At 43.3% G+C, this 22,572-nt stretch overlaps 1 protein-coding gene across 1 annotated transcript in view; it reads left to right on the top strand.

Moving 5' to 3' along the window:
- Window positions 1-22,572, top strand: part of TMEM40 (transmembrane protein 40) — a 50,583-nt gene that overhangs the window by 1,669 nt on the left and 26,342 nt on the right. Inside the window, exon 2 of the mRNA XM_037139334.2 lies at window positions 17,441-17,544. Within this exon, the coding sequence (XP_036995229.2) occupies window positions 17,441-17,544 (104 nt within the window). The remainder of the gene's footprint in view (window positions 1-17,440; window positions 17,545-22,572) is intronic.

Genomic DNA, 22,572 nt, shown 5'->3' with positions numbered 1-22,572 from the left:
CGTTAAGAAAGTAAGTAATTATCCCTGACTGGTGTAGCTCAGTGGGTTGGGCATCATCGCACAACCCAAAAGGTTGCTAGTTGGATTCCCAGTCAGGGCACATGCCTGGGTTGTGGACCGTGTCCTCAGTTGAGGGCACATGGGAGACAACCAATCCATGTTTCTCTTGCACATCAATGTTTCTCTCCCTCCCTTCCCCTCTCTCACTTAAAAAAAAAAGCAAGTGATTAGATAAGGAAAATTAAGATCTATATAGAAAGTAAAAGAAAGTAAAAGAATAGAGAGTACCTGGGTGTGGAGGGACAACTTTAGCCAAGGTGGTCAGGGAGGCCCTTTTTTGAGGAAGAGACATTTGGGCTAAGATCCAAACAAATAAACAAGAGGCAACTGGGCAAAGATTTGAGGAAAGAGCTTCCCATATAGGGGGAACAGCAAGTACAAAGGCCCTGAGGTGACAACACGCTTAATGTATTTAAGAAAAGTGGCTGGACTGGGCCCTGGCCAGGGTGGCTCATTTGGTTGGAGTGTTGTTTCACAAACCAAAAGGTCATGGGTTCAATCCCCAGTCAGGACACGTGCCTAGGTTGTGGGTTGGTGCCTGGTTAAGGCTCATGAGAGAGGCAACTAATCAATATTTCTCTCTCACACTGATGTTTCTCTACCCTTTTCTCTCCCTCTCTTCCCTCTCCCTAAAATTAGTGAGCTGTCCTTGAGTGAGGATTAAAAAAAAAAAAAGAGGATGGAATGTGGTCAGTCTCCTAAGAAAGGAAGTGAGGTCAGAGAGATGGGTAGGGGCCAGAATATTCACAGCCTTTGAGGTCAAGGTAAGAAGTTAGGATTTTATGTCAGAGAACTAGGGAGTGACCAGAGGGCAACAAGCAAGGAGGTAACATTACTGATTTATTGTTAGAAATATCCCCTTGGCTGCCCAGCAGTCAAGAATGATGGCGGTTTGCATTAGGGGAGTGGTGGTGAACATGGGAGGAAATGGACAGATTGTAGATGTAATACAGAAATAGAATACAGCGCTGTGCTGAAGGATTGGATGTGGAGGCGAGAAAAGGGGAAGAATTAAAGGTTTTTAGTTGAAGCAGCTGAGTAGATGATAGGGAGGAGGAAGCCAGGGAAAGCAACCCTTTGAGTGGAACGAGGGCTTGAGAGCTCTGCATTGACCTGTTACCTGGGAGATACTGACAAAACATCCAGGGAGAGATGTCATGCTGACAACTGGACACACTAGTTGCATCAGGGAAGAGCACTGCGTTGGAGATGGAGATAGATGGAAGATCTTCACTCAGGCGGTATTTAAAGTGATGGGAGTGTACAAGGGTGGACAATATTAAGTATTATTGAGGATGGGAACAAACAAAATTATTCTATAATGAGAGCTTTAAATTGGCACAATTATATTGGAAAATTGCTTGGTAATATTTACAAAAGCTAAGCATATATCTACCTTGACCTGCTCAGATAAGCAATTCCATTCTCAGGTATGTATTCAAGATACATGAATGCTTATGTGTTCAACAAAAGACTGGTTACAGCAACTTTATCCAGCATAGCCAAAATTTAGAAACAACCCAACCATTCAGCAACAGGTGAGTGGATAAACAACGGTGTATTCGTTAAAATGGAATACTACATAGCAACGAAAACTAACAAGCTACAGCTATGCAAAATAACATGAATGAATCTCAGCAATATTATAATGAATAAAAAAAGCTGGACTCAGGAATGTCTACTGTGTGGTCCTTTTTTTAAAAAAAATATTTATTTATTTATTTATTTATCTTTAGAGGGGAAGGAGAGGGGGAGAGAAACATCAATGTATGGTTGCCTCTAGTGTGTCCCCTGCTGGGAACTGGCCTGCAGGGAACTGGCTTGCAACCCAGGCATGTGCCCTGACTGGGAATTGAACCTCAATCCTCTGGTGTGCAGACCTGCGCTCAATCCACTGAGCCACACCAGCCAGGGCTGTGTGGTCCCTTTTGTGTGAAGTTCAAAACCAGGCAAAAGTAGTCTAAAGCTGATAGAAGTCAGAATAGTAGTTACCAGGGGAACTGATAGGGAAGGGTCAAAGGTAGCTTTTGGGGGTTGCTCTGAATATTTTCTCTCTTGATTGGGGTGATGATTATGGGTAGAGTATATAAATAGGTAAAAATTGTCGAGATATTCTTTGCTACATGGAAATGTGCCTCATTGAAAAGGAGAGAAATGAAAAACAAACATGCAGTTTAACAAGTTTTTTTGGTGAATAACATTTTATAATAATTTTAGGAGTCAGTGAATATATTTTTACAAGTCAAAAAAGATTAAGTAAATAATGATGACTTTCAGTCAGGGGGCAGCATAGTTACGTAAACACGGCTCATCTCCTCACAGAACCACATCAAAATTACAACTAAATTGCCCTGGCTGGTGTGGCTCAGTGGATCGAGTGCCAGCCTGTGAACCAAATATTCGCTGGTTCAATTCCCAGTCAAGGCACATGCTTGGGTTGTGGGCCAGATCCCCAGTAAAAGGCACATGAGAGGCAACCACACATCGATGTTTCTCTCCCTCTCTCCTTCCCTTACCCCCTCTTTAAAAATAAATAAAGCCTTAAAAAATAAAAATATTTAAAAAATTACAACTAAAGTATAGAACAGTCACTCAGAACCATCAGAACTCAAGTTGAATGGAAGCCTGACTACTAGGTAGTTAAAGAAACCACATCCGGTGGGGGGTTGGAGATATAGAACAGGCTGGTCCCACACCCACATATGGTGGATAAAAATTCAGAAGGCATATTTTGGGAGTAAGGAGTGGCAACTCCACACCAGGCCCCCCAGCTCAGTGTCCCAGTGACAGGAAGATAAATCCGTATAACTTCTGGCTACAAAAACCAGTTGGGATTCAGTCAGCAGAAGAAACTTCTAGAGTCCCAAGCAGTTCCTCTTGAAGAACCCACACACAGACTCACCTACTCCCTCTGAGTTCCAGCACCTGGAGCAGCTTGAAAGGCACCAGTAGTATACAGGGAGGAAGTGAATCGTCTGACATCAAGGCGAGAGCTAGGGGACAGTTTTCTCCCAGACAGAGAGGCTATTGTCCCTTTTCTGAAACCTCCCACCAACAGAGCCACAGAGCCGGCAGGCAGGTAACCAGGTTGACCCCATCAAACCAGGCTAATACTGTTTGCCCCACCCAGGAGAGCCCCTGAGACTCTGTCTCACCCAGTTTATGGGCTCACCCAAGCTATTAGCGGAGACTTCCATATGAATGGCTGATCTTGGCTCATGCTTCACAACTTCCTAAATCCTCTCAAACAAGCAATGGCCAGCAAACTCAGTGAGCCCCTAATCCCTGTACCTCTTGCAAAGTGGCCCCACACATGGCACTAGCAGCAGCCAGCCTAGATTCACAGTTTGGCTTTGCCTGGGAATCTCCAAGCCCAGCACAAGTAGCAACCATCTCAGATTGATGTATAGCACAGGCCAGGCAAAACATAGGTCGGGGCTGGACTTGGCCAGGAAACCCCAGAGCCTGTGCACCCAGCGGATAGCTACAGACCACATCTGATCCCCCATGGAGGTTGGTGGTCATGGTCGCAGCTAGCCCTTGCAGCTGACTGGCCTGGGTAAATCCCTACAATTGACCTGCCAACAGCAACCAAGGCTCGACTACAAAAGGAGGGTGTACTCAGTCCACACAAAGGGTGCACCTCAAGTATGCAGCTTGGGTGACGGGGGAGGCTGTGCCACTGGACCCTATAGGATATCTATTACATTAGGCCACGCTACCAAGACATGGAGTCATAGCAGCTTTATCTAATACATAGAAACAAACACAGGGAGGCTGCCAAAACAAGGAGACAAAGAAATATGGAACAAATGAAAAAACATATCAAAAATCCAGAAAAAGAACTAAACAATGATGTAAGCAACCTGTCAGATGCAGAGTTCAAACTTTTTATAAACCAGTGGGTTATAAAGATGCTCAAGCACTGACTGGTGTGGCCCAGTGGATTGAGCGCCGGCCTGCAAACTAAAGGGCTGCCAGTTCAATTCCCAGTCAGGGCACATGTGTGGGTTGCGGAACAGATCCCAGTGGGGGGCCGTGCAAGAGGCAACCACACATTGATGTTTCTCTACCTCTCTTTCTCCTTCCCTTCCCCTCTGTCTAAATTAAAGGATGCTCAAGTAACTTAGTGAGGACCTCAACAGCATAAAAAAGATCCAGTCAAAAACAAAGGATTCTCTAATAGAAATAAAGAACAATTTACAGGGAAACAACAGTAGAGTGGATGAAGCTGAGAATCAAATCAATAATTTGGAACATAAGGAAGCGAAAAAACAAGCAATCAGTACAAGAAGAAGAAGAAAATTTAAAAAAGTGAGGAATGTATAAGCAGCCTCTGAGATAACTTCAAGCATTCCAACATTTGCATCACTGGGATGCCAGAAGTAGAAGAGAAAGAGTGAAAAGTTGAGAATCTATTTGAAAAAATAAGAACATGAGCTTCCCTAATTTGTCGAAGGAAACAGACATGCAAGTCCAGGAAGCACAGAATCCCAAGCAAGATGGACACAAAGAGGACCTCACTGAGACACATCATAATTAAAATGCTAAAGGTTAAAGATAAAGAGAATCTTTTAAAAATATATTTTATTGATTATACTAATACAGTTATCCCATTTTCCCCCTTAGTCCCCTCCATCCTGCACACCCCTCCCACCTGCATTCCCCCCAACTTTAGTTCATGTCCATGGGTTGTACATATAAGTTCTTTGGCTTCTACATTTCCTATTCTATTCTTAACCTCCCCCTGTCTATTTTCTACCTACCATTTATGCTACTTACTCCCTGTACCTTTTCCCCCACTTCCCGCTCCCCTTCTCCACTGACAACCCTCCATGTGATCTCCATTTCTGTGATTCTGTTTCAGTTCTGTTGTTTGTTTAGTTCATGGTTTGTTTGTTTGCTTTGTTTTGTTTTTGTTCGGTTGTTGATAGTTGTGAGTTTGTTGAAATTTTATTGTTCATACTTTTGGTCATCTTCTTTTTCTTACATAAGTCCCTTTAACATTTCATACAATAAGGGCTTAGTTCCGCTAAACTCCTTTAACTTAATCTTATGTGGGAAGCACTTTATCTGCCCTTCCATTCTTAATGATAGTTTTGCTGGATAGCATAATCTTGGATGTAGGTCCTTGCCTTTCATGACTTGGAATATTTCTTTCCAGCCCCTTCTTGCCTGCAAGGTTTCTTTTGAGAAATCATTTGACAGTCTTATGGGAACTCCTTTGTAGGTAACTGTCTCCTTATCTCTTGCTGCTTCTAGGATTCTTTCATTTTAATCTTGGGTAATGTAATTATGTCGTGCTTTGGTGTGGGCTTCCTTGGGTCCAACTTCTTTGGGACTCTCTGAGCTTCCTGGACTTCCTGAAAGTCTGTTTTCTTTGCCAGATTGGGGAAGCTTTCCTTCATTATTTTTTAAAATAAGTTTTCAATTTGTTGCTCTTCCTCTGCTCCTTCTGGCACTTCTCTGATTTGGATATTGGAACATTTAAGGCTGTTTCAGAGGTTCCTTTTTTTTTTAAATTCTTGTTTCTTCATTCTTTTCTGGTTGCATATTCATTTCTTCCTTCTGGTCCAAACCATTGATTTGAGTTCTGGTTTCCTTCCCATCACTGTTGGTTCCCTGTACATTTTCCTTTATTTCACTTAGCATAGCCTTCATTTTTTCCTCTTATTTGTGACCAAATTCAATCAATTCTGTGAGCATCCTGATTACCAGTGTTTTGAACTGTGCATATGATAGGTTGGCTATCTTTTTGTTGCTTAGTTACATATTTTCTAGAGCTTTGATCTGTTCTTTAATTTGGTTCATATATTTTTCTCTTTGTGAACCTGTTACATAGTAAGAGGTAGAGCCTTAGGTGTTCACCAGGGCAGGGCAACCCACATTGTTGAGTTTGTAGGCTAGGGGTCCAAGAGGGAACAATGGTGCTTGCTCAGCTCTGCCAGTTTTCAGTCACTTCTCCTTCTACCCACAAGCAAATTGGGCTCTTCTGGTGCTGATTCCCAGGTGGGTGGGTCTGTGTACATTCCAGGACCCTGTGGGTCTTTCCAATGAACGCTCCTGTGAGGCTTGGAGTTTCTCCCACTCCCACCTCAACTCCCACAGGTGTTTTCAGTCAGAGGCTTCGAGTCTTTATTTCCCCTTGCTGGAACCCTGGGTTGTGCAGTCTGTCTCACTCCCCAATTGTTCCCCCCGGTTTACCTGCACGCAAATGTGGGACAACCCAGTCCACCAGCTGCTGCCTCACGTGGTCTGCCAGCTACCACCTTGCCACAAGTCCTCTCTGTCCCAGCTGCCCATCTCCACCCCTCCTATTGGTCTGGATGAGTGTGTATTCTTTAACTCCTTGGTTGTCGGACTTCCATACAGTTGGGTTTTCTGTCAGTTCTGGTTGTTTTTTGTTTTTAAATTTGTTGTTGTCCTTCTTTTGGTTGTGAAAGAGGCACAGTGTGTCTACCTATCACTTCATCTTGGCCAGAAGTCTGGCAGTTTCTTATAAAGTATACTTATCATATGACGTAGCAATTCTGTTCATAGGTAATTTACCCAAGAAAAATGAAAACATATGCTCACACTAACACTTTTCCATAAATGTCCATAGCAACTTTGTTTGTAATCACCACAGGATGGTTATATTAATTTAAAAAAAAACAGAAAATAACAAGTGTTGGAAGGTTGCAGAGAAATTGTAACCCTTGTGCACTGTTGGTGGGAATGTAAAATGGTACAGCCACTGTGGAAACAGTTGGCAATTCTTCAAATAATTGAAAATAGAATTGTTATGTGATCCAGCAAGTCTGCTTCTGGGTATACATCCAAAGGAATTGAAAAAAGGGTCTCACTTCTCCAAGGAGGACATACAGAATATCCAGAGACACATGAAGAGATGCTCAATATTGCTAGTCATCAGAGAGATGCAAATTAAAACCACAATGAGATACCACTTTACACCGGTCAGGATGGCTATCATAAACAAAGCAACAAACAATAAATGTTGGAGAGGTTGTGGGGAAAAGGGGTCCTTAGTTCACTGTTGGTGGGATTGCAGACTGGTACAACCATTATGGAAAACAGTATGGAATTTTCTCAGAAAAATAAAAATCGACCTGCCTTTTGACCCAGCAATTCCACTGCTAGGATTATATCCTAAGAATCCTAAAACACCAATTTCAAAGAACCTATGCACCACAATGTTCATAGCAGCACAATTTACAATAGCCAAGAGTTGGAAGCAACCTAGGTGCCTGTCAGTAAATGAATGGATCAAAAAATTGTGGTACATATACACAATGAAATTCTATGCAGCAGAGAGAAAGAAGGAGCTCCTACCCTTTGCAACAACATGGATGGAACTGGAAAGCATTATGCTGAGTGAAATAGGCCAGGGGTTGAAAGGCAAATACCATATGACCTCACCTTTAACAGGAAGCTAAACAACAAAACAAGCAAGCAGAATAAAAACAAAGACACTGAAATAGAGAACAAGTGGGCAGTGACCAGAGGGGAGAGGGAAGGGAATTTAAGGGGGAAAAAGGGGAGGGTTTTGGAGAAGCAAATATGAAGGACACTGGGATGAGAACTGGGTGGGTAGAAATGGGAGGGAGGTGGGGAGCATGGGGTGGGGGGGCTGGGATGGGAGAAACAGGCAAAAAACTGTACTCGAAAAATAACTAAATAAAATTATAAAAAAAAAAGAAAGGAGGCTCTCAAAGAGATATTAGTATTACCATGCTCAGAGCAAGATTGTTCAGGAAAACTAAAATGTGGAAGCAATCTACACATCCATCAACAGATGACTGGATAAGCAAAATGTGGTCATACACACAAGGGAGTATTATTTGGCCTAGAAAAGGAAATTTTGACATTTTCATCCATGCTACCACATGGATGAAACCTGAGGACTTTATGATAAGTAAAAGAAGCCAATCACAAAAAGACAAACACTACATGATTACACTTACATAAGGTGTTTAGAGTAGTTAAACTCAGAAAGACAGAAAGTAGAATGGTGGTTGCCTTGGCTGGGGAGGGAGGGGGAACAGGGAGTTAGTGTTCAATGGTACAGAGTTTCAGTGTTGTAAGACTAAGAGTTATGGAGATGAATGGTGGTGACGGTTGCACAACATTATGTATGGATTTAATTCCAGTGAACCATACACTTAAAAAGTGATTAAGATGGTAGATTTTATATAATGTGCATTTTACCATGATCTAAAAATAACTGGGGCAAAAAATAACTGCTACTATCATAGGTGGCAGTGGGAGGCTCTTGTCCAGGGTGAGACTAATGTATTAGGGTAAAGGCGGAGCTGCTGTGACCAACAACTCCCAATCCTTATGCACTTTCAAAAACAAAATGCATTTCTCTCTCCTAAGAATTCTGAAGCTGGCAGGCAGCTTCACCCACTTCAGGTGTTCAGGGACACAGGTTCCCTCCAACTTACTGTTCTGCCATCCCCCAGCATATTGTCTTCAACTGCTTGATTGAAGTTGAATCAGTGGCATATCTGGGTTCCAGCCAGCAGAAAGGAAGAGAGTATGAAAGAGCCTGTGCCCAGTGTCTTAAGTCCCAAACATTGCTTCTAGTCCGTGCCATTGGCCACACACTCAGTCACATGGCCAAGCCTAACTGCCAAGGAGTCTGAGATATTAGGTCTAGCTGGACACAGTGTCCCAGAGGAGGAGCACAGCAAACACTTAGTGTACAGCCTAGAACCTTGGAGTAAATGACAGTGGAACCAAAAATTGGATTGTTTTTGCAACACTAGGATGAGAGATACTGGACTCCTGTGGCAAAAACCTGAGGATGCTGCTGTTTAGATCCACAGGACCAGTTCTTAGTATTTATTGAGACATAAGTTATGACCTAGTAGATGATAGATTTTTATAAATATCTACATGAGCTGAAAAGAACATACATTTTCTAATGTATGTTCTATTATATGGGTTTTATGTATGTCTACTATACCAATCTTCTTAATTGGTGTCCATATTCCTAATAATTTTTGTCTGTTTAATCTAGCCCTTACTGAGAAAACCGTGTTCGAAATTCCCACTTTGGTAGTTGATTTGTCAATTTCTTCTAGTAAATTCATTATTTTCTTTTTAATGTATCTTTGTACCATCACTAGATAATACATGATTACTAGACAAATGCATTATAAATCCTGTGAAGTATCCTCTTCATTATTACCTGGTAATCATCTTTTTCCAAAGTTTTATATATATATATATATATATATATATATATATATATATATATATATATATTTATATATTTGCTTTGAAGCTACTTTTGTTTGTTATATATATAATGATGCCTGTTTTCTCTTGTTTAGAATTTACCTGGACTTTTCCCCCCACACTTTTAGTTTAAATCTTTCTGGATGCTAATGTTTTGGGTGTATCTTCTATAAACTTTTTATTTTATAATAATTTTAGACTTACCAAAAGTTGCAAAATGGAGAGTTTTTATAAACCCTTCAGCCAGGTCCTTCCCCTAATGTTAGCATCTTATATTATGACATCACAGTGACGAAAACCAGGAAATGAACACCGGTACATTATTTACCCAACCACAGACCTTATTTGGATTTCACCAATGTTTCCAATAACAACCTTTTTCTGTTCCAGGGTCCAGTTCAGGGCTCCACATTCCATTTAGTTGGCATCACTCTTTGGTCTCCTCTAATCTGTGACTCTTCCTCCTTCTTCCCATGTTTTTCATTACCTGGACCCTTTTGAAAAGAATCGGTCAGTTGTTTGATGGAATGTTCCTCAGTTAGGGTTTGCTTAAAGTATTTTCATGATTAGATTGAGGTTACATGTTTTGTGGCCAGAACACGACAGGCGCAGTATCATGTCCATTCTGGCGCACCCTAATGGGGGTTTGTGGTGTCTGTGTATCTAATGACTGGTGATGTTAATCTTGGTCCCTTGGCTATGCCATGTCTTGGTTAAGCTGGGTTTCTCCACCATGCAGTTACTCTGTTTCTCTTTGTAATTTTTACATTTATAATTTTGGAAATTTACATTAAAATGTTATTTTATTTCTTTAAAATTAAATTCATAAAATTTTATACATTATCCTGGATATGTATATTGAAGGAGACCCTTTGAGACTCTGTTTCTCTTCGAACTTGCACCCCTAACTTTAGCAGTCACTGGTATTATGATCATCACTGCCAAAGGGTGGTTTCCTATTTCCCTCTTTCTTTTAGCATTTATTAACTGACATTCGTCTGAAAGGAAGAGCTGTCTCTTCTCCCTTATTTGTTTTTGCCCAATTATTTATTTATATCTATGGTCTCGTCTATACTCATTTTATACTTTGGGTTATAATCCAATACCATTATTAGGTATTTGCTAAAATTGTCTCCAGTTTGGCCATTGAATGGAGCTCCTTCAGTTTGGTTCTTGTGTTCTTTTATAAACCCCCATCCTTTTCTAAACACTTCCTTTTTTCCTGGCACCAAAAGCTGTTCAAGGATGATCTTCTGTCTTCTCCACCCCAGCTCTATAACCATCTCCTTTTTGAAGGAGTACTGGTTTCTTTTACTGAAGAATGGTGCTTAGAAACCAAGATCTGGGTTCTGGGTTTGCTCAGTGCTATTGATGTCATTTCTTCTAGGACTTCTCCGAAGACAGAGCTATGATTATGTATATCTTCATGTACACACATCTATATCTATATGTTGTGGTCTGAATGTTTGTGTCCTCCCAAATCCTGTGTTAAAATTCTAATACCCAAAGTGTTAGGGGATGGGGGCCTTTAGGAAGTCATTAGGAGAGTGCAGCCCTCATGAATGGGATTAATACCCTTATAAAAGAGACCCCAGAGAGATCCCTTGTCCCTTCTATCATTTGAGGACATAGTGAAAAGGTGTCAATCCCTGAACAAGGAATCAGGCTCTCATCAGATGCTGAATCTGCTGGTTCCTTGATCTTGGACTTCCCAGCTCCCAAAACTGTGAGAAATACATCTCTATTGTTTATAAACCACTTGGTCTACAGTATTTTGTTACAGCAACCCTAGTGGACTAAGATGCTGTATCTATAATAATACTCACCAGCGAGTTTATGTTGATATCTTTGGTTTCAATCCAATACCATAGGGTTCATTTTAGCCTCCCCCCTTTCTTTATTTGTAATTTCTTTCTTTAACAGGGATAAATTTTGCTCTCATTATCTACTATATTTACTTATATGTTCAATCCTAGTATTTTAAGTGTTGACACCAAATACGTGGGGTTTTTCTTTTCCCTCACACCAAGCAATTCTGATGCTAACTACCCATAGTTAGCACAGGACCCAAAGGTTAAGGGCTTATTTCTGTGACCTTTCTTCCACTTCAGACACCAGTTGCAAGTCTGGGCCTCCCACACTTCTGACTGACCTGCTATTAATAGAGTTCCCACAAACTCCTTCTCAGGTTCAATAATTAGCTAGAAAAGCTCATAAAACTTAGAAAAATGTTTACTTATGTTTACTGGTTTAATTTATCGATATGAAGGATATAGATGAACAGCCAGATGAAGAGGTACACAGGGTGAGGGCTGGGAGGGCCCTAAGCACGGGCTTCTGTCCCCACCGTGTTGGAGTGGGCCGCTTTCCTAGCTCGTGGATGTGTTCACAAACCTGGAAGTTCTCTGAACCCCATAGCTTAGGGATTTTTACTGAAGCCTCATCATGAAGGCATCATTAAATATTAAGTCACACTCCAGCCTCTCTCCCCTCCCCAAAAGCTGAAAGTTACAAGTTTCTAATCTTGGTTTGGTCTTTCTGATGACCAGCCCCCATCCTGAAGCTATCCAAGAGCCCACTAAGTGTTGGTTCATTAGAACAATAGAGGTTTCCATCACCCAGGAAATTTCAAGGGCTTTAGGAACCCTATAAAATGATCCTATCATCTCCATCATCTAAGGAAATTACAAGGGTTTTAGGAGCTCTTCATCAGGAACTGGGTGCTCATAGTAGGTGCACATTCCTTCCCCCTTATACCTGCAGGGCATAATTCTCAGACCTAAGAGGGAGGTCACTGGGGAGTTCTCATCAGCCTGAGGGATCTCACGGCCCCATCACAAGAATGCCAAGGCATAATGAGGCCTGACCGGACATTTAGTGTCCAGGCACCAATCTGAACACCTTACACAAATAATCTCACCATGGATAGGGGCTGCCTTCTCCCCATTTTTATAGATGTGGACACTGAGGCTGAGCAGCCTGTTGTCTCCAGAGTGCACGTGCTTGCTGAGTCAGGGGGGCCCCAGGCTGGCAGTTCTGGAATGCAGGGAAGCCAGATGCCAAGCTCAGCTGCCAAGCTGGCTCCCCTGGGCTGTCATGGGAGGTTGTCTCATGAATCACCCCATCCCTCCACACACAGCAGTGAGGTTACCTCGTAATGGAGCTGAGCTAGGCCTCCCTTACACCTCTGGCAGCTCTTCATGGCCCTGGAGATCTGCCTGCAGCAGAGATAGGACGTGCCCTGTGGTTGTGCCTCCATCCTGTGCCAAGTTCTCATACAACCATGTGTTGCAGGAGATAAACTGCGTCTGCTCAGGGAGGGGAAGTACCCTAACCTGGGACTAGCAGGCCAATAGCAGGCCACATGGCAGTGACTGATTTTTTTGGACACGTACTGCCAGCCAGTCATTGAAACCATCATATGATAGGAAGTATTATTTAGTCCAGTGATTCTTAAGCCTGAGCAGACATCAGAATCACCTTGGGGTCTTGTTAAACTATAAATTGTTGGTCCCACCTCCAGAGTTTGTGATTCAGGAGGACCGAGATGGGACCTGAGAATTTGCATTTCTAAAAGGTACTGCTGTTGCTGCTGGTCCAAGGACCACATTTTGAGAATCCCAAATTTTTCAGACTGTAAGACGCACCTAGGTTTTAGAGGAGGAAAATAGGGAAAAAATTTGAAGCAAAAAACATGGTAAAATATTTAATAACATAAATAACATAGCACCCCCCCCGCCCCCACAGCGAGCCAGGTAAGCTACATTCGGACTGTAAGACACACCCCCTTTCCTCCCAAATTTGAGGGGGGGAAGGTGTGTCTTATAGTCCGAAAAATATGGTGACTAATTAATTCAGCTTCCTTTTTCCTGCTTAATGGTGGTCTTCGAGTTTCTTCTTATGTACCGCCAGGACAGAGATTTTGTTGCCTATTCTGTCAACCTATTTCTAAATAGTTCTTACTTTGAAGATATGAATTGTTTGTGTGAGCTTATGCTGAGATGAAAACTAACTCCATCGGCTCTCCCACGTAGCCCATTCTTTCTGCCTCTAGACCACGCTGTCATCACAACGGAGCGATCAGAGGGGAGTAGAGACTTACCATTAGAACAAGGGTCTCCCTCACCCCCCACAGTCCATTGACCACCAAGTCCTGTCCATTCTAACCTCTAAATCAGTGCTGTCCAAAATAAAAATACTGTGAGCTCTACGTACCTATGATAAAAATTTAATTTTCCAGTAACTACGTTAAAAATAGCAAAAGGGCCCTGACTGGTGTGGCTCAGGGGATTAAGCATTGCCTGTAAACCAAAAGGTCGCCAGTTTGATTCCTGGTCAGTGTGAGGGTGCTGCAACCACAGAGTGCCCCTTTCCGTCATGGATGAGAGTAAGTCTACCAAGACATGATCTGCCTGGGGAGGAGAGGTGGCCAGTCTCTCAGATAAGAAGGGCCAGGAGCCTGTTCCTAAATGGGCTTTTATTAGGTTCATTTTGCACAGGAATACAGGTAAAGCTCATCAATCATTGTCAGGCAGCAATGATCAAACAATAGATAACATTAAAAGAACTATGAGGATTTATTCTGAGTCAGGGTTAGTTAGCTAAAGGGCTATAAAACTTTGGGCAATAAATTCATTTCATGTTTGGACCCTTATCAGAAAATTGAAGGCACTCGTAGCAAAGCATGTTTCACAGGATTTTATTCATTCTTTCTTAGGCCTGATCATCCCAGGGAACCGCCTGTTCCTGTACAGGTATGCACTGCCCTTGGGCATTGATTCAGGCTTAAGTCAAGTGGGGGAAGTAAGGCAGCCAAGAGATTAGGAGACCTCTTACAAATGGAATGAGGACTCAGGCTATGTCAAAGCTGAGCGGTGAGGGTCCATCACCCCCTTTTTATATAGCCCCCCAAGTCCTTCCCTGAGGGCCACTACGTGACCGTGCCTGTCTTAGGTCATCCCTCCCTTGAGGAATCTTACCCATCATTAGCTAACCAGTCATCTTCCCCTGGCCAAGCAGGGTGAAGTAAAATGGAGTGGGGGCTGGCGCCCCTAGCAGGGAGATAAACTTTGTCTCCTTAGTGGCTTATTGTCCCAAGGTCTCTTACTCAGCCTTAGCCATGGTGGGTTACAGATACTAAAACCAGCCAGGGCGTTTCCCAACAGGTCAGGACTCATGCTTGGGCTGCAGGCCAGGGCCCCTGTTGGGGGCATGGAGAGACAGCCTACTGATATTTCTCTCCTTCTCTTTTTCTCTCCCTTTCTCTCACTCAAAAAATAAATAAATAAAACCTTTAAAAATAAAAATAACAAAAAGAAAGAAGTAAAACTAATGTTAATAATATACTTTATTTATCAATATATCCAAAATATTATCTTTTTAACAGATAATCAATACAAGCATTCTTAATAAGCTATCGTATATGTTTTATATTCATACCACATTTTGGAAGTCCAGTGTGTGTTTGAAACTTACAGCACATCTCAATTCTGACCAGTCACATTTCAAAGGCTCTATAACCACATGTGGCTGGTGGCTACTGTTATGGACAACGCAATGACCTTGACCCTGTCTTATCTCCCCTGCAATGGCTTGTGCTCACCAGATGCCTGCTCACAGTTTCCCCACCAATCCTCAATATGGCAGCCAAATTGTTATCTAAAACTTAATTTGAACGTGTCTCTCCCATGTGGCTCCCCATCACTCTAAGGGCAATGTCCAGCCTTCTCAGCCTGGCTTCTGAGGCTGCGTCCTTCTCACTTTCCCTCTCCCTTCCTTCAGCTCCCCAGGCCCCTACCCTCCCACTGTACTGAATTGTTTGCAGGTTCTCAACACAGTGGTGCCATTTTTTTTGTTTACACTGTAACTTTTTATATTTAGAATTAGCCAGCTGGACTCAGTTTAGATGATCCCAATTTTTTTGGCAACATCCAAAACATCATATTCAGGAGTCAGTCAAACATACGCCTTCTTCTCTCCATCACATCTGATCAGGATGTTGACCTTGGCCATATCAATATCATAGAGCTTCTTCAGAGCCTGTTTAATCTGGTGCTTGCTGGCCTTGACATCCACAATGAACACAGGTGTATTGTTGTCTTCTGTCTTCTTCATGGCTGACTCGGTGGTCAGGGGGAACTTGGTGATGGCATAGTGGTCAAGCTTGCTACTCCTGGGTGTGCTCTTCTGAGGATATTTAGGGCTGCCTTTGGAGCCATGGTGTCTTCAGTCACTGGAATGTGGGTGAGTTGTGTATCTTATTTTTGTGTGTGTAGCTGTAGATGCCTTTCAGCATTGCTTTCTTTGCCTTCAAAACCTTTGCTTGGCTTCAGCTTTGGTGAGGGCAGGGGCTTCCTTCTCCACGGTGGATGCCACCTTCATGAAATGAGCAGTGCCCCTCACCTCTCAGCCTTTATGCTTGTGCATGTGGTTTCCGCTGCCTAAAATGCCTTTGGAATGCTTCTTGGGCTACTCTTTCAGGTCATTTATTTAGTCAACGAAATTAATGGAACACCTGCTATGTGTCAGACACTGTCCTGGATCCTGAAGCAAACAAATACATAACAAGGAATACGTATCACAAGAAAATATGTGGTACCTCAGATGGTGAACAAGGCAGGCTGAGAGGGAAAGGTGGTGCTGTAGGTCACTACTTCATTCGGGGTGGCCAGGGAAGGCAGCTTGGAGAAGGTGACCTTTGAGATGAGACCTGAAGAAATGAGGAAAGGAGCCAGGTCGCTGTCTGGGGAAAGCATGCTAAGCAGAGGGAACAACCAGGCCAAAGGCCCTGAGGAGGGAGCCTAAATGGAGTATTCAGGGCACATTCCAGTGTGGCTGGGGCAGAGTGAGAGAGGAAGTCATAGGAATTAAAGTCAGAGAGAGCAAGAGGTTGGTGGTAGATCGCGTAGGGCTGTATAAGAACTTGAGTTTTATCCTGAATGAGCTGGGAGCCATGGGAGGGTGCTGAGTGGAGGAGGTACGACGTGAGCTGAGATGGGTTTTAACTGGATTCTTTTGGTTGCCATGAGGACAACAGATAGTGGGCTAAGAGCAGGAGCAGAAAGACCAGCAATTGTATGGTCTGGACCAGGGTGGTTACCGTGTAGAAAAGGGACCAAATTCAGGATATGTCAACAGTGAGTCCAACTACGTTTTTTTGTTTGTTTAAGATTTTATTTATGTTTTTATTTTTAGAGAAAAGGGAAGGGAGGGAGAAAGAGAGGGAGAGAAACATCGATGTGTTTTGCCTCTCAACCTGGCCTGCAACCCAGGCGTGTGCCCTGACCGGGAATTGAACCTGCAACTCCTTGGTTTGCAGGCCGGCAGTCAACTAATTCACACCAGCCAGGGCCCAACACTTTTCACATAGGTTAGACACAGAGTATGAGAGAACAAAGAGAAAAGGATGACTCCAAGATTTTGGCCTGAGCTTAGAATTGATGACTTCTCTTCCAGGAAGCCCTTGTGGGAACCCACACATCCTGGGGCCTTGCTCTTATGGGGTCTGGCGTGGCCTTTCCCCCTCTGGCTTTGGTGCTCACTGGGGCAGTGTAGACTTGTTTATTGTCCTGCTTTCAGAGTGTTTGATAAGCAAGAGGCAGAGGCAGGCTGAGCTGGGGTCACTCTGGCCTTAGCAGTGAGAGCTTGGTTCCCACCTGCCCCTCAGGACTTGCATTTTCCCATCTGCACCAATTTCTTCACCGGGAGAGGGCACTGCCAGTCTGCTCACAGGAGTCCCTAGCCCCTTGAGCCCGCCTACCCCAGCTGCTGTCTGCCCAACCTCATCCTTCCCAGTAGCGTCAGGTTAGCCCACATGGCTGGGCCCTGAGTCAGCCTCACAATTCAGGTGGAGGAGGAGCTTGGGAGATGCCCCAACTCCTCCCTGCTCTGAGCGTAGCACAGCCGAGGGTGATGCAACTGCCCCCCACATCACTTCCCCCCTGGAGACAGATGGCATGGCCATGGCCCAGGGGGTGGTTCTTGGGGGTATGGTTGCCCCATTGGCTGCTCCTGGGGTTTCACAGGGAAGAGTCGAGTCAGACAGGAAAGCCTGGGGCCCATAGCGCTGGCAGGAAGGAATGCCACTCAGGGTGATCCCAGGGACACATCACGCCCCGCCCTCTCCCCGTCACAGGGGTGTGGTGAGGCTTCTCCTGCCATCCTCTTCCCCTGCCCAGCCTGGCATCAGCACAGTCTACACACAGCTCGCCTTGTACCTGAGAAGCCTCTGGACCACAGGTAATGGGACGTGGGGCAGGGTGAAGGGTTAAACCTTAGTTGGTCCTTCAACAGCCTGATGTTTTGTGGTTCCTAGATGGACCTGGATTTGAATTCCAGCTCAGTGTCTTCCCATCTGGGTGAGCACCTCAGAGTCCATCACTTAGAAAATCAGGGGAGGGAGACAAATATTCACCCCCACCCCCGGTTGATTTGAGGCTTCAGGCAGGCAGAGTAGGTCCCCAACTCCTGATTCTGTCACTAATTTACAACGGGACCTGACCTTTGAAAACCCCCCTGGCCTCTCTGAGCCTCATTTCCCCCGTTTTTGAAATGAAAAGTCTGAGTAGATATCTAAAGGCTTCTCCCACTCTGCCCTGTGGGACCAAACACCTTTGGAGGGTGAGGATGTGTCCCCTCAAATCTCCCAGCAAGTAGAGGCAGCCACCCTCCTGTTCTCCCCTTGGAAGCCACCCTGGGCCCTGGGCCAGCCCTGTTAGATGTGGAAGGACGAGGCCAGTTGTCTCACCTACTCAGCCTCAAAGGCACCTTTGAGGCAAAAATGCTGAACAAGGAGACCTGGCCCCAGGGAAAGGGGGCCCCACTGCCTGTCAGAGGCTCACCCAGGTAGCATGGCCTAGAGGGAAGCCCCCCACCCCAGTCCCAGCACCACCTTACCCCCCAAATAACCCCATACAGTTTGGCAGTCACTCCTCATTTCCCCTTCCCACTGGCAAGCACTAATCTGCTCTGTGTCTCTGTGGATGTGCTTTTTCTAGACGTTTCTTATAAATGGAATCATAGCATAGATGGTTCTTTCTGACTAAGCATAATTTCTTCAAGGTTTATACATGTTGTAACGTGTCAGCACTTCTTCCTCTTTATAGCTGAATAATATCGTATTGTATAATTATATCCCATTCTGTTTATTCGCTCATCGGGTGATGGACATTTGGGTTGTTTCCACCTCCTGGCTCTCAAGAATAATGCTTCCGTGAACATTCACGTACAAGTCTTTGTGTGAACATAAGTTTTTAATTCTCTTGGTTATACATCTAGGAGCGGAGCTGCTTGGTGATATGATCAATCTATGTTTAACATTTTGAGAAACTGTCACATTTCCCCCCAAAGCCTCTGTACTATATTTTACAATCCCACCAACCATGTACAAAGGCCCCAAATTTCCACATCATCGCAACACTTGTATTTCTTATATCACCCATCCTACTAGGTGTGAAGTGGTTTCTTATTGTGTTTTTGATTTGCATTTCCCTAGTGACTAATGATGTCAAGCATCTTTCAATGCGCTACTGAGCATTTGTCTATCTTATTCAAAAAAATGTCTTAAAATCCTTTGACTCTTTTAAAATTGGGTTATCTTTTTATTGTTGGGTTGCAGTCATGCCCACTTTTCCAGAGGATTCTGAGCTCTGAGAATGGATATGGCTTCCTGAGGTCTTCGCATCTGTGATGAGTGGAAGTAGGCAGTGAATCCAAGTCTGTCGGACATTCAAGAGCCAGCAAGCTCTTTCTGTGCACTGACGACCTCCTCTCTGGTTTCTGTTATTGCCAACTAAGTGCTTGCACATATGGCGTGTGAGAGAGAGGAGAATGGGGAGACAAAAAGACAGAAAAACTGAGGTGAGAGAATGAAAAACAGGAGACTGGACTGGCTTGGTTTAAATAGGCACACATCTTGGGGAGTTAGAGTCAGGGACAACCTTTTAAGACTTTTTTATTTCTTCTCATTAATTTTCAAACATTTAGGGGGCCTCAGAAAAGTTTATTGGGTGGCACGATCCCACCTAGTTTTCTTGTTCCCTAAATCTGAAGTAAATTTGATCAGGCCCCAAAACCCAAACAGGGACTAGCATCCCCTAGTGTCTAGCTGGATCACACTTTTTGATTGCACACTCTTCTCCAAAAAAATGCTTTAGGCACCCCCAATATATACATATTTTTTAATTTTATTTATTTAATTGTTGTTCAAACACAGTTTTCTGTTTTTTACTCCCATCCCAGCCTACTCCCCCCCATCTTCCCCACCTCCCTCCCATTTCCACCCCCCTTAGTTTTTGTCCATGTGTTTTTTATACTAGCTCCTGCAAATCCTTCCCCTTTCCCCCTGGAATTCCCTCCCCTCTCCCCTCTGGTAACTGTCAACCTGTTCTCTATTTCAGTGTCTTTGGTTATATTTTGCTTGCTTGTTTGTTTTGTTGTTTAGGTTCCTATTAAAGGTGAGATCATTTGGTATTTGTCTTTCACCACCTGGCTTATTTCACTCATCATAATGCTTTCCAGTTTCATCCAAGCTGTTGCAAAGGGTAGGAGCTCCTTTCTTTCTGCTGCATAGATTTCCACTGTGTAAATGTACCATAGTTTTTGGATTCATTCATTTACTGATGGGCACCTAGTTTGCTTCCATCTCTTGGCTGTTGTAAATTGTGCTGCTACCAATATATACATATTTATAGATACAGAAATTATATACAAGTACTGTGGACCATTAGCTAATGACTCAAGGCCCAATATGCATTCGGAGTGAATTTCCTCACTGATGATAGAGAATGGGAGTTCCATTATTATTATTATTATTATTTCAGTACACAATGGTGTGTGAGATAGATCCCATTCATTGTAGCTTTCATCCTGGTAACATGACTGATGTAGGTCTTGAACTAGGGGTGGGGGCAGGTCTGTCTCCCACATTTCCTGCTGCTTGCTTGTACTTTCTAGATTAGAGTTATCTCCCTTCAAGGTTCCTTCACAGGGACTCTTTGAAGCCACTTGTCCACTTGTAATGGGGGCTGATTCAGTTAAGGCTGTATTGTTTGATCTTTGAATATACCCAAGCCAGCACAAGTAGACCACAATATGTCAAAATGGGCTGAATGTAGAAAATGGAAAATGTGGCCACAGCAGACCCGTCTATACTGTTGAGCTCCCCACTGGCCCCTGGGGACTCGTGGCCAAGGGGCACATCAGAATTCAACTGTATACTATTAACTATTTTAAGTTAAAAGGTGAGTAGAAATACATGAACTATTATTTCCTCCTGTAGTTTGGAGATTATTTGAGAGATTTGTAGGTTCTGAGCTAAGATCATTTAAGCCAATCCCAGCCATCCCTCAGCTTGTCATCTCTCATGGTAGGTGCTCATGACCATCCCCAAATAGATGTCGTTTTAAGAAAATGTTTTTGTACAGTGAACTGGCACCCATCCTGGTGACTCCCCAAGGTCCTCACCCCTCCCTCTGGGCTCATAGTCCCACCTGTTTCCCTGTCCTGAGGGAGTCCTGCAGAGACTTGGGGATAATGACTAGGTCTGTCCATGCAGTGCTCACCCCTAGACTGAGCACCCTGCTCCACCAGCCACTTCTGTTGGGTGTGGTCTCTGTACCCTGCCATCCTCTGGGTTCTCTCTGTTTGTCCAGATCCTAGTCTATGCAGGACCCAGAACTGAACTCAGGATGGGGATAGTGAGATGTGGGTCACCTTCTTCACTGTCAGCTCTGTGCTTCTATTACTATGACCTAAGGCTGTGTTAGCTTTGCTTTGTAGCTCTATCACCTTGCTGGCTTACATTGCACTTTAACAAACATTGATTGTGTGTGTACCTACTATGTGCTAAACACTAGATAAGATATTTGTGCTAACATTTACTTACCTACTTTTCTGAGTATCTTTTAACAAGCATAGGCCTTTCTGTGTGAAAAACCTCTAACCAAGCTGGGCCCACCCATCTTCTTTCTGCATAAACTTGGTTTTGTCCCTTTGCATCCTTTCATTTCAGCCTAGGTACCACCCTGCACTCCTGTGGGGCAAACAAGACCCTGGCTGCATCCTTGGATGTTCTGTGGCCACAAGGTTCACCCAGATTCATGACAGGTCCATGCTAGTTTGTGTTTAGCTGGCTGGGCAGTGTGTTTTGTTTTCTCACTGTTAAACTGTCTGGACAAACTTGGGACAAAATGATGGAGGAGGTGGAAACTGTGGCACGTTCCTTATTTCCCTCATGCTTGGACTTCAGCCTCAGATCTGAGTTCATTTCCAGGCTTTTTGCTGTGTGGTCATGAGCAAGTCTGTTTTCTTACCTAGGTCTCAGTTTTGATCTCCTGCCTGCACCTCTGTAAAACTATAGCTTAGAGGAAGATAGAGACTTCCATCTTGGTAAGCTGCGGGGGAAAGAGGGGGGAAGGTGAATCTGGAGTGGGAAGGGGGAGGGTGCTGGAGAAGAAGAAGGGCTGTGAATAAGTGGAGGATCTTCTAAAGGGAAAGTCAAGATGCTAAAGAATCTTTTCCAGCTTCACATTATTTCTCTGAGCTCTTATATTCAGCATTTTAGGACTTTAAATTTTTTTAATTTTCAATTACATATTGTTTTTGGTTTTTATCTTCCAATGAAGTGGATATTCAATATTATTTAAGTTTCAGGTATACAGTATAGCAGTTAGGCATTTATATCACTTACAAAGTGATCCCCCTGATAAGTCTAGAACCCCTCTGATATCATACATAGTTATTACAATATTATTGACTATATATTTTCTATGCTGTACTTTATATCTCTGTGACTATTTTGTAACTGCTAATTTGTACTTCTTAATACCATCCGCCTTTCACCCATTTCCCTACTCCCCCTTCTATCTGAAAACCATCAATTTGTTCTCTATGAGTTTTTTTGTTCATTTATTTTGTTTTTCAAGTTCCACATATAAGTGAAATCATAGGTCTTTCTGTGTCTGCCTTATTTAATTTCACATAATATCCTCTAGGTCTATCCATGTTGTTGCAAATGGTAAGCTTTCATTCCTTTTTATGACCAAGTAATATATCCATCTCATATATTACCACATCTTCTTTATCCATTCGTTTATTGATGGACATTTAATATGCTTCCTTACCTTGGCTATTGTATATAAAATGTCTTTCTTTGTCTTTTGTTATAGCTTTTGTTTTAAAGGCTATTTTGTCTAATATAAGTATTGCTACCCCAGCCTTTTTTCATTTCCATTTGTATAAAAAATCTTTTTTATCCCTGTATTTTAT

Source organism: Artibeus jamaicensis, unplaced genomic scaffold, assembly GCF_021234435.1.
Source record: "Artibeus jamaicensis isolate MK-2021 breed Jamaican fruit bat unplaced genomic scaffold, CSHL_Jam_final contig_519, whole genome shotgun sequence".
NCBI lineage: Eukaryota > Metazoa > Chordata > Mammalia > Chiroptera > Phyllostomidae > Artibeus > Artibeus jamaicensis.
This window is presented reverse-complemented; position numbering and strand designations above follow the sequence as displayed.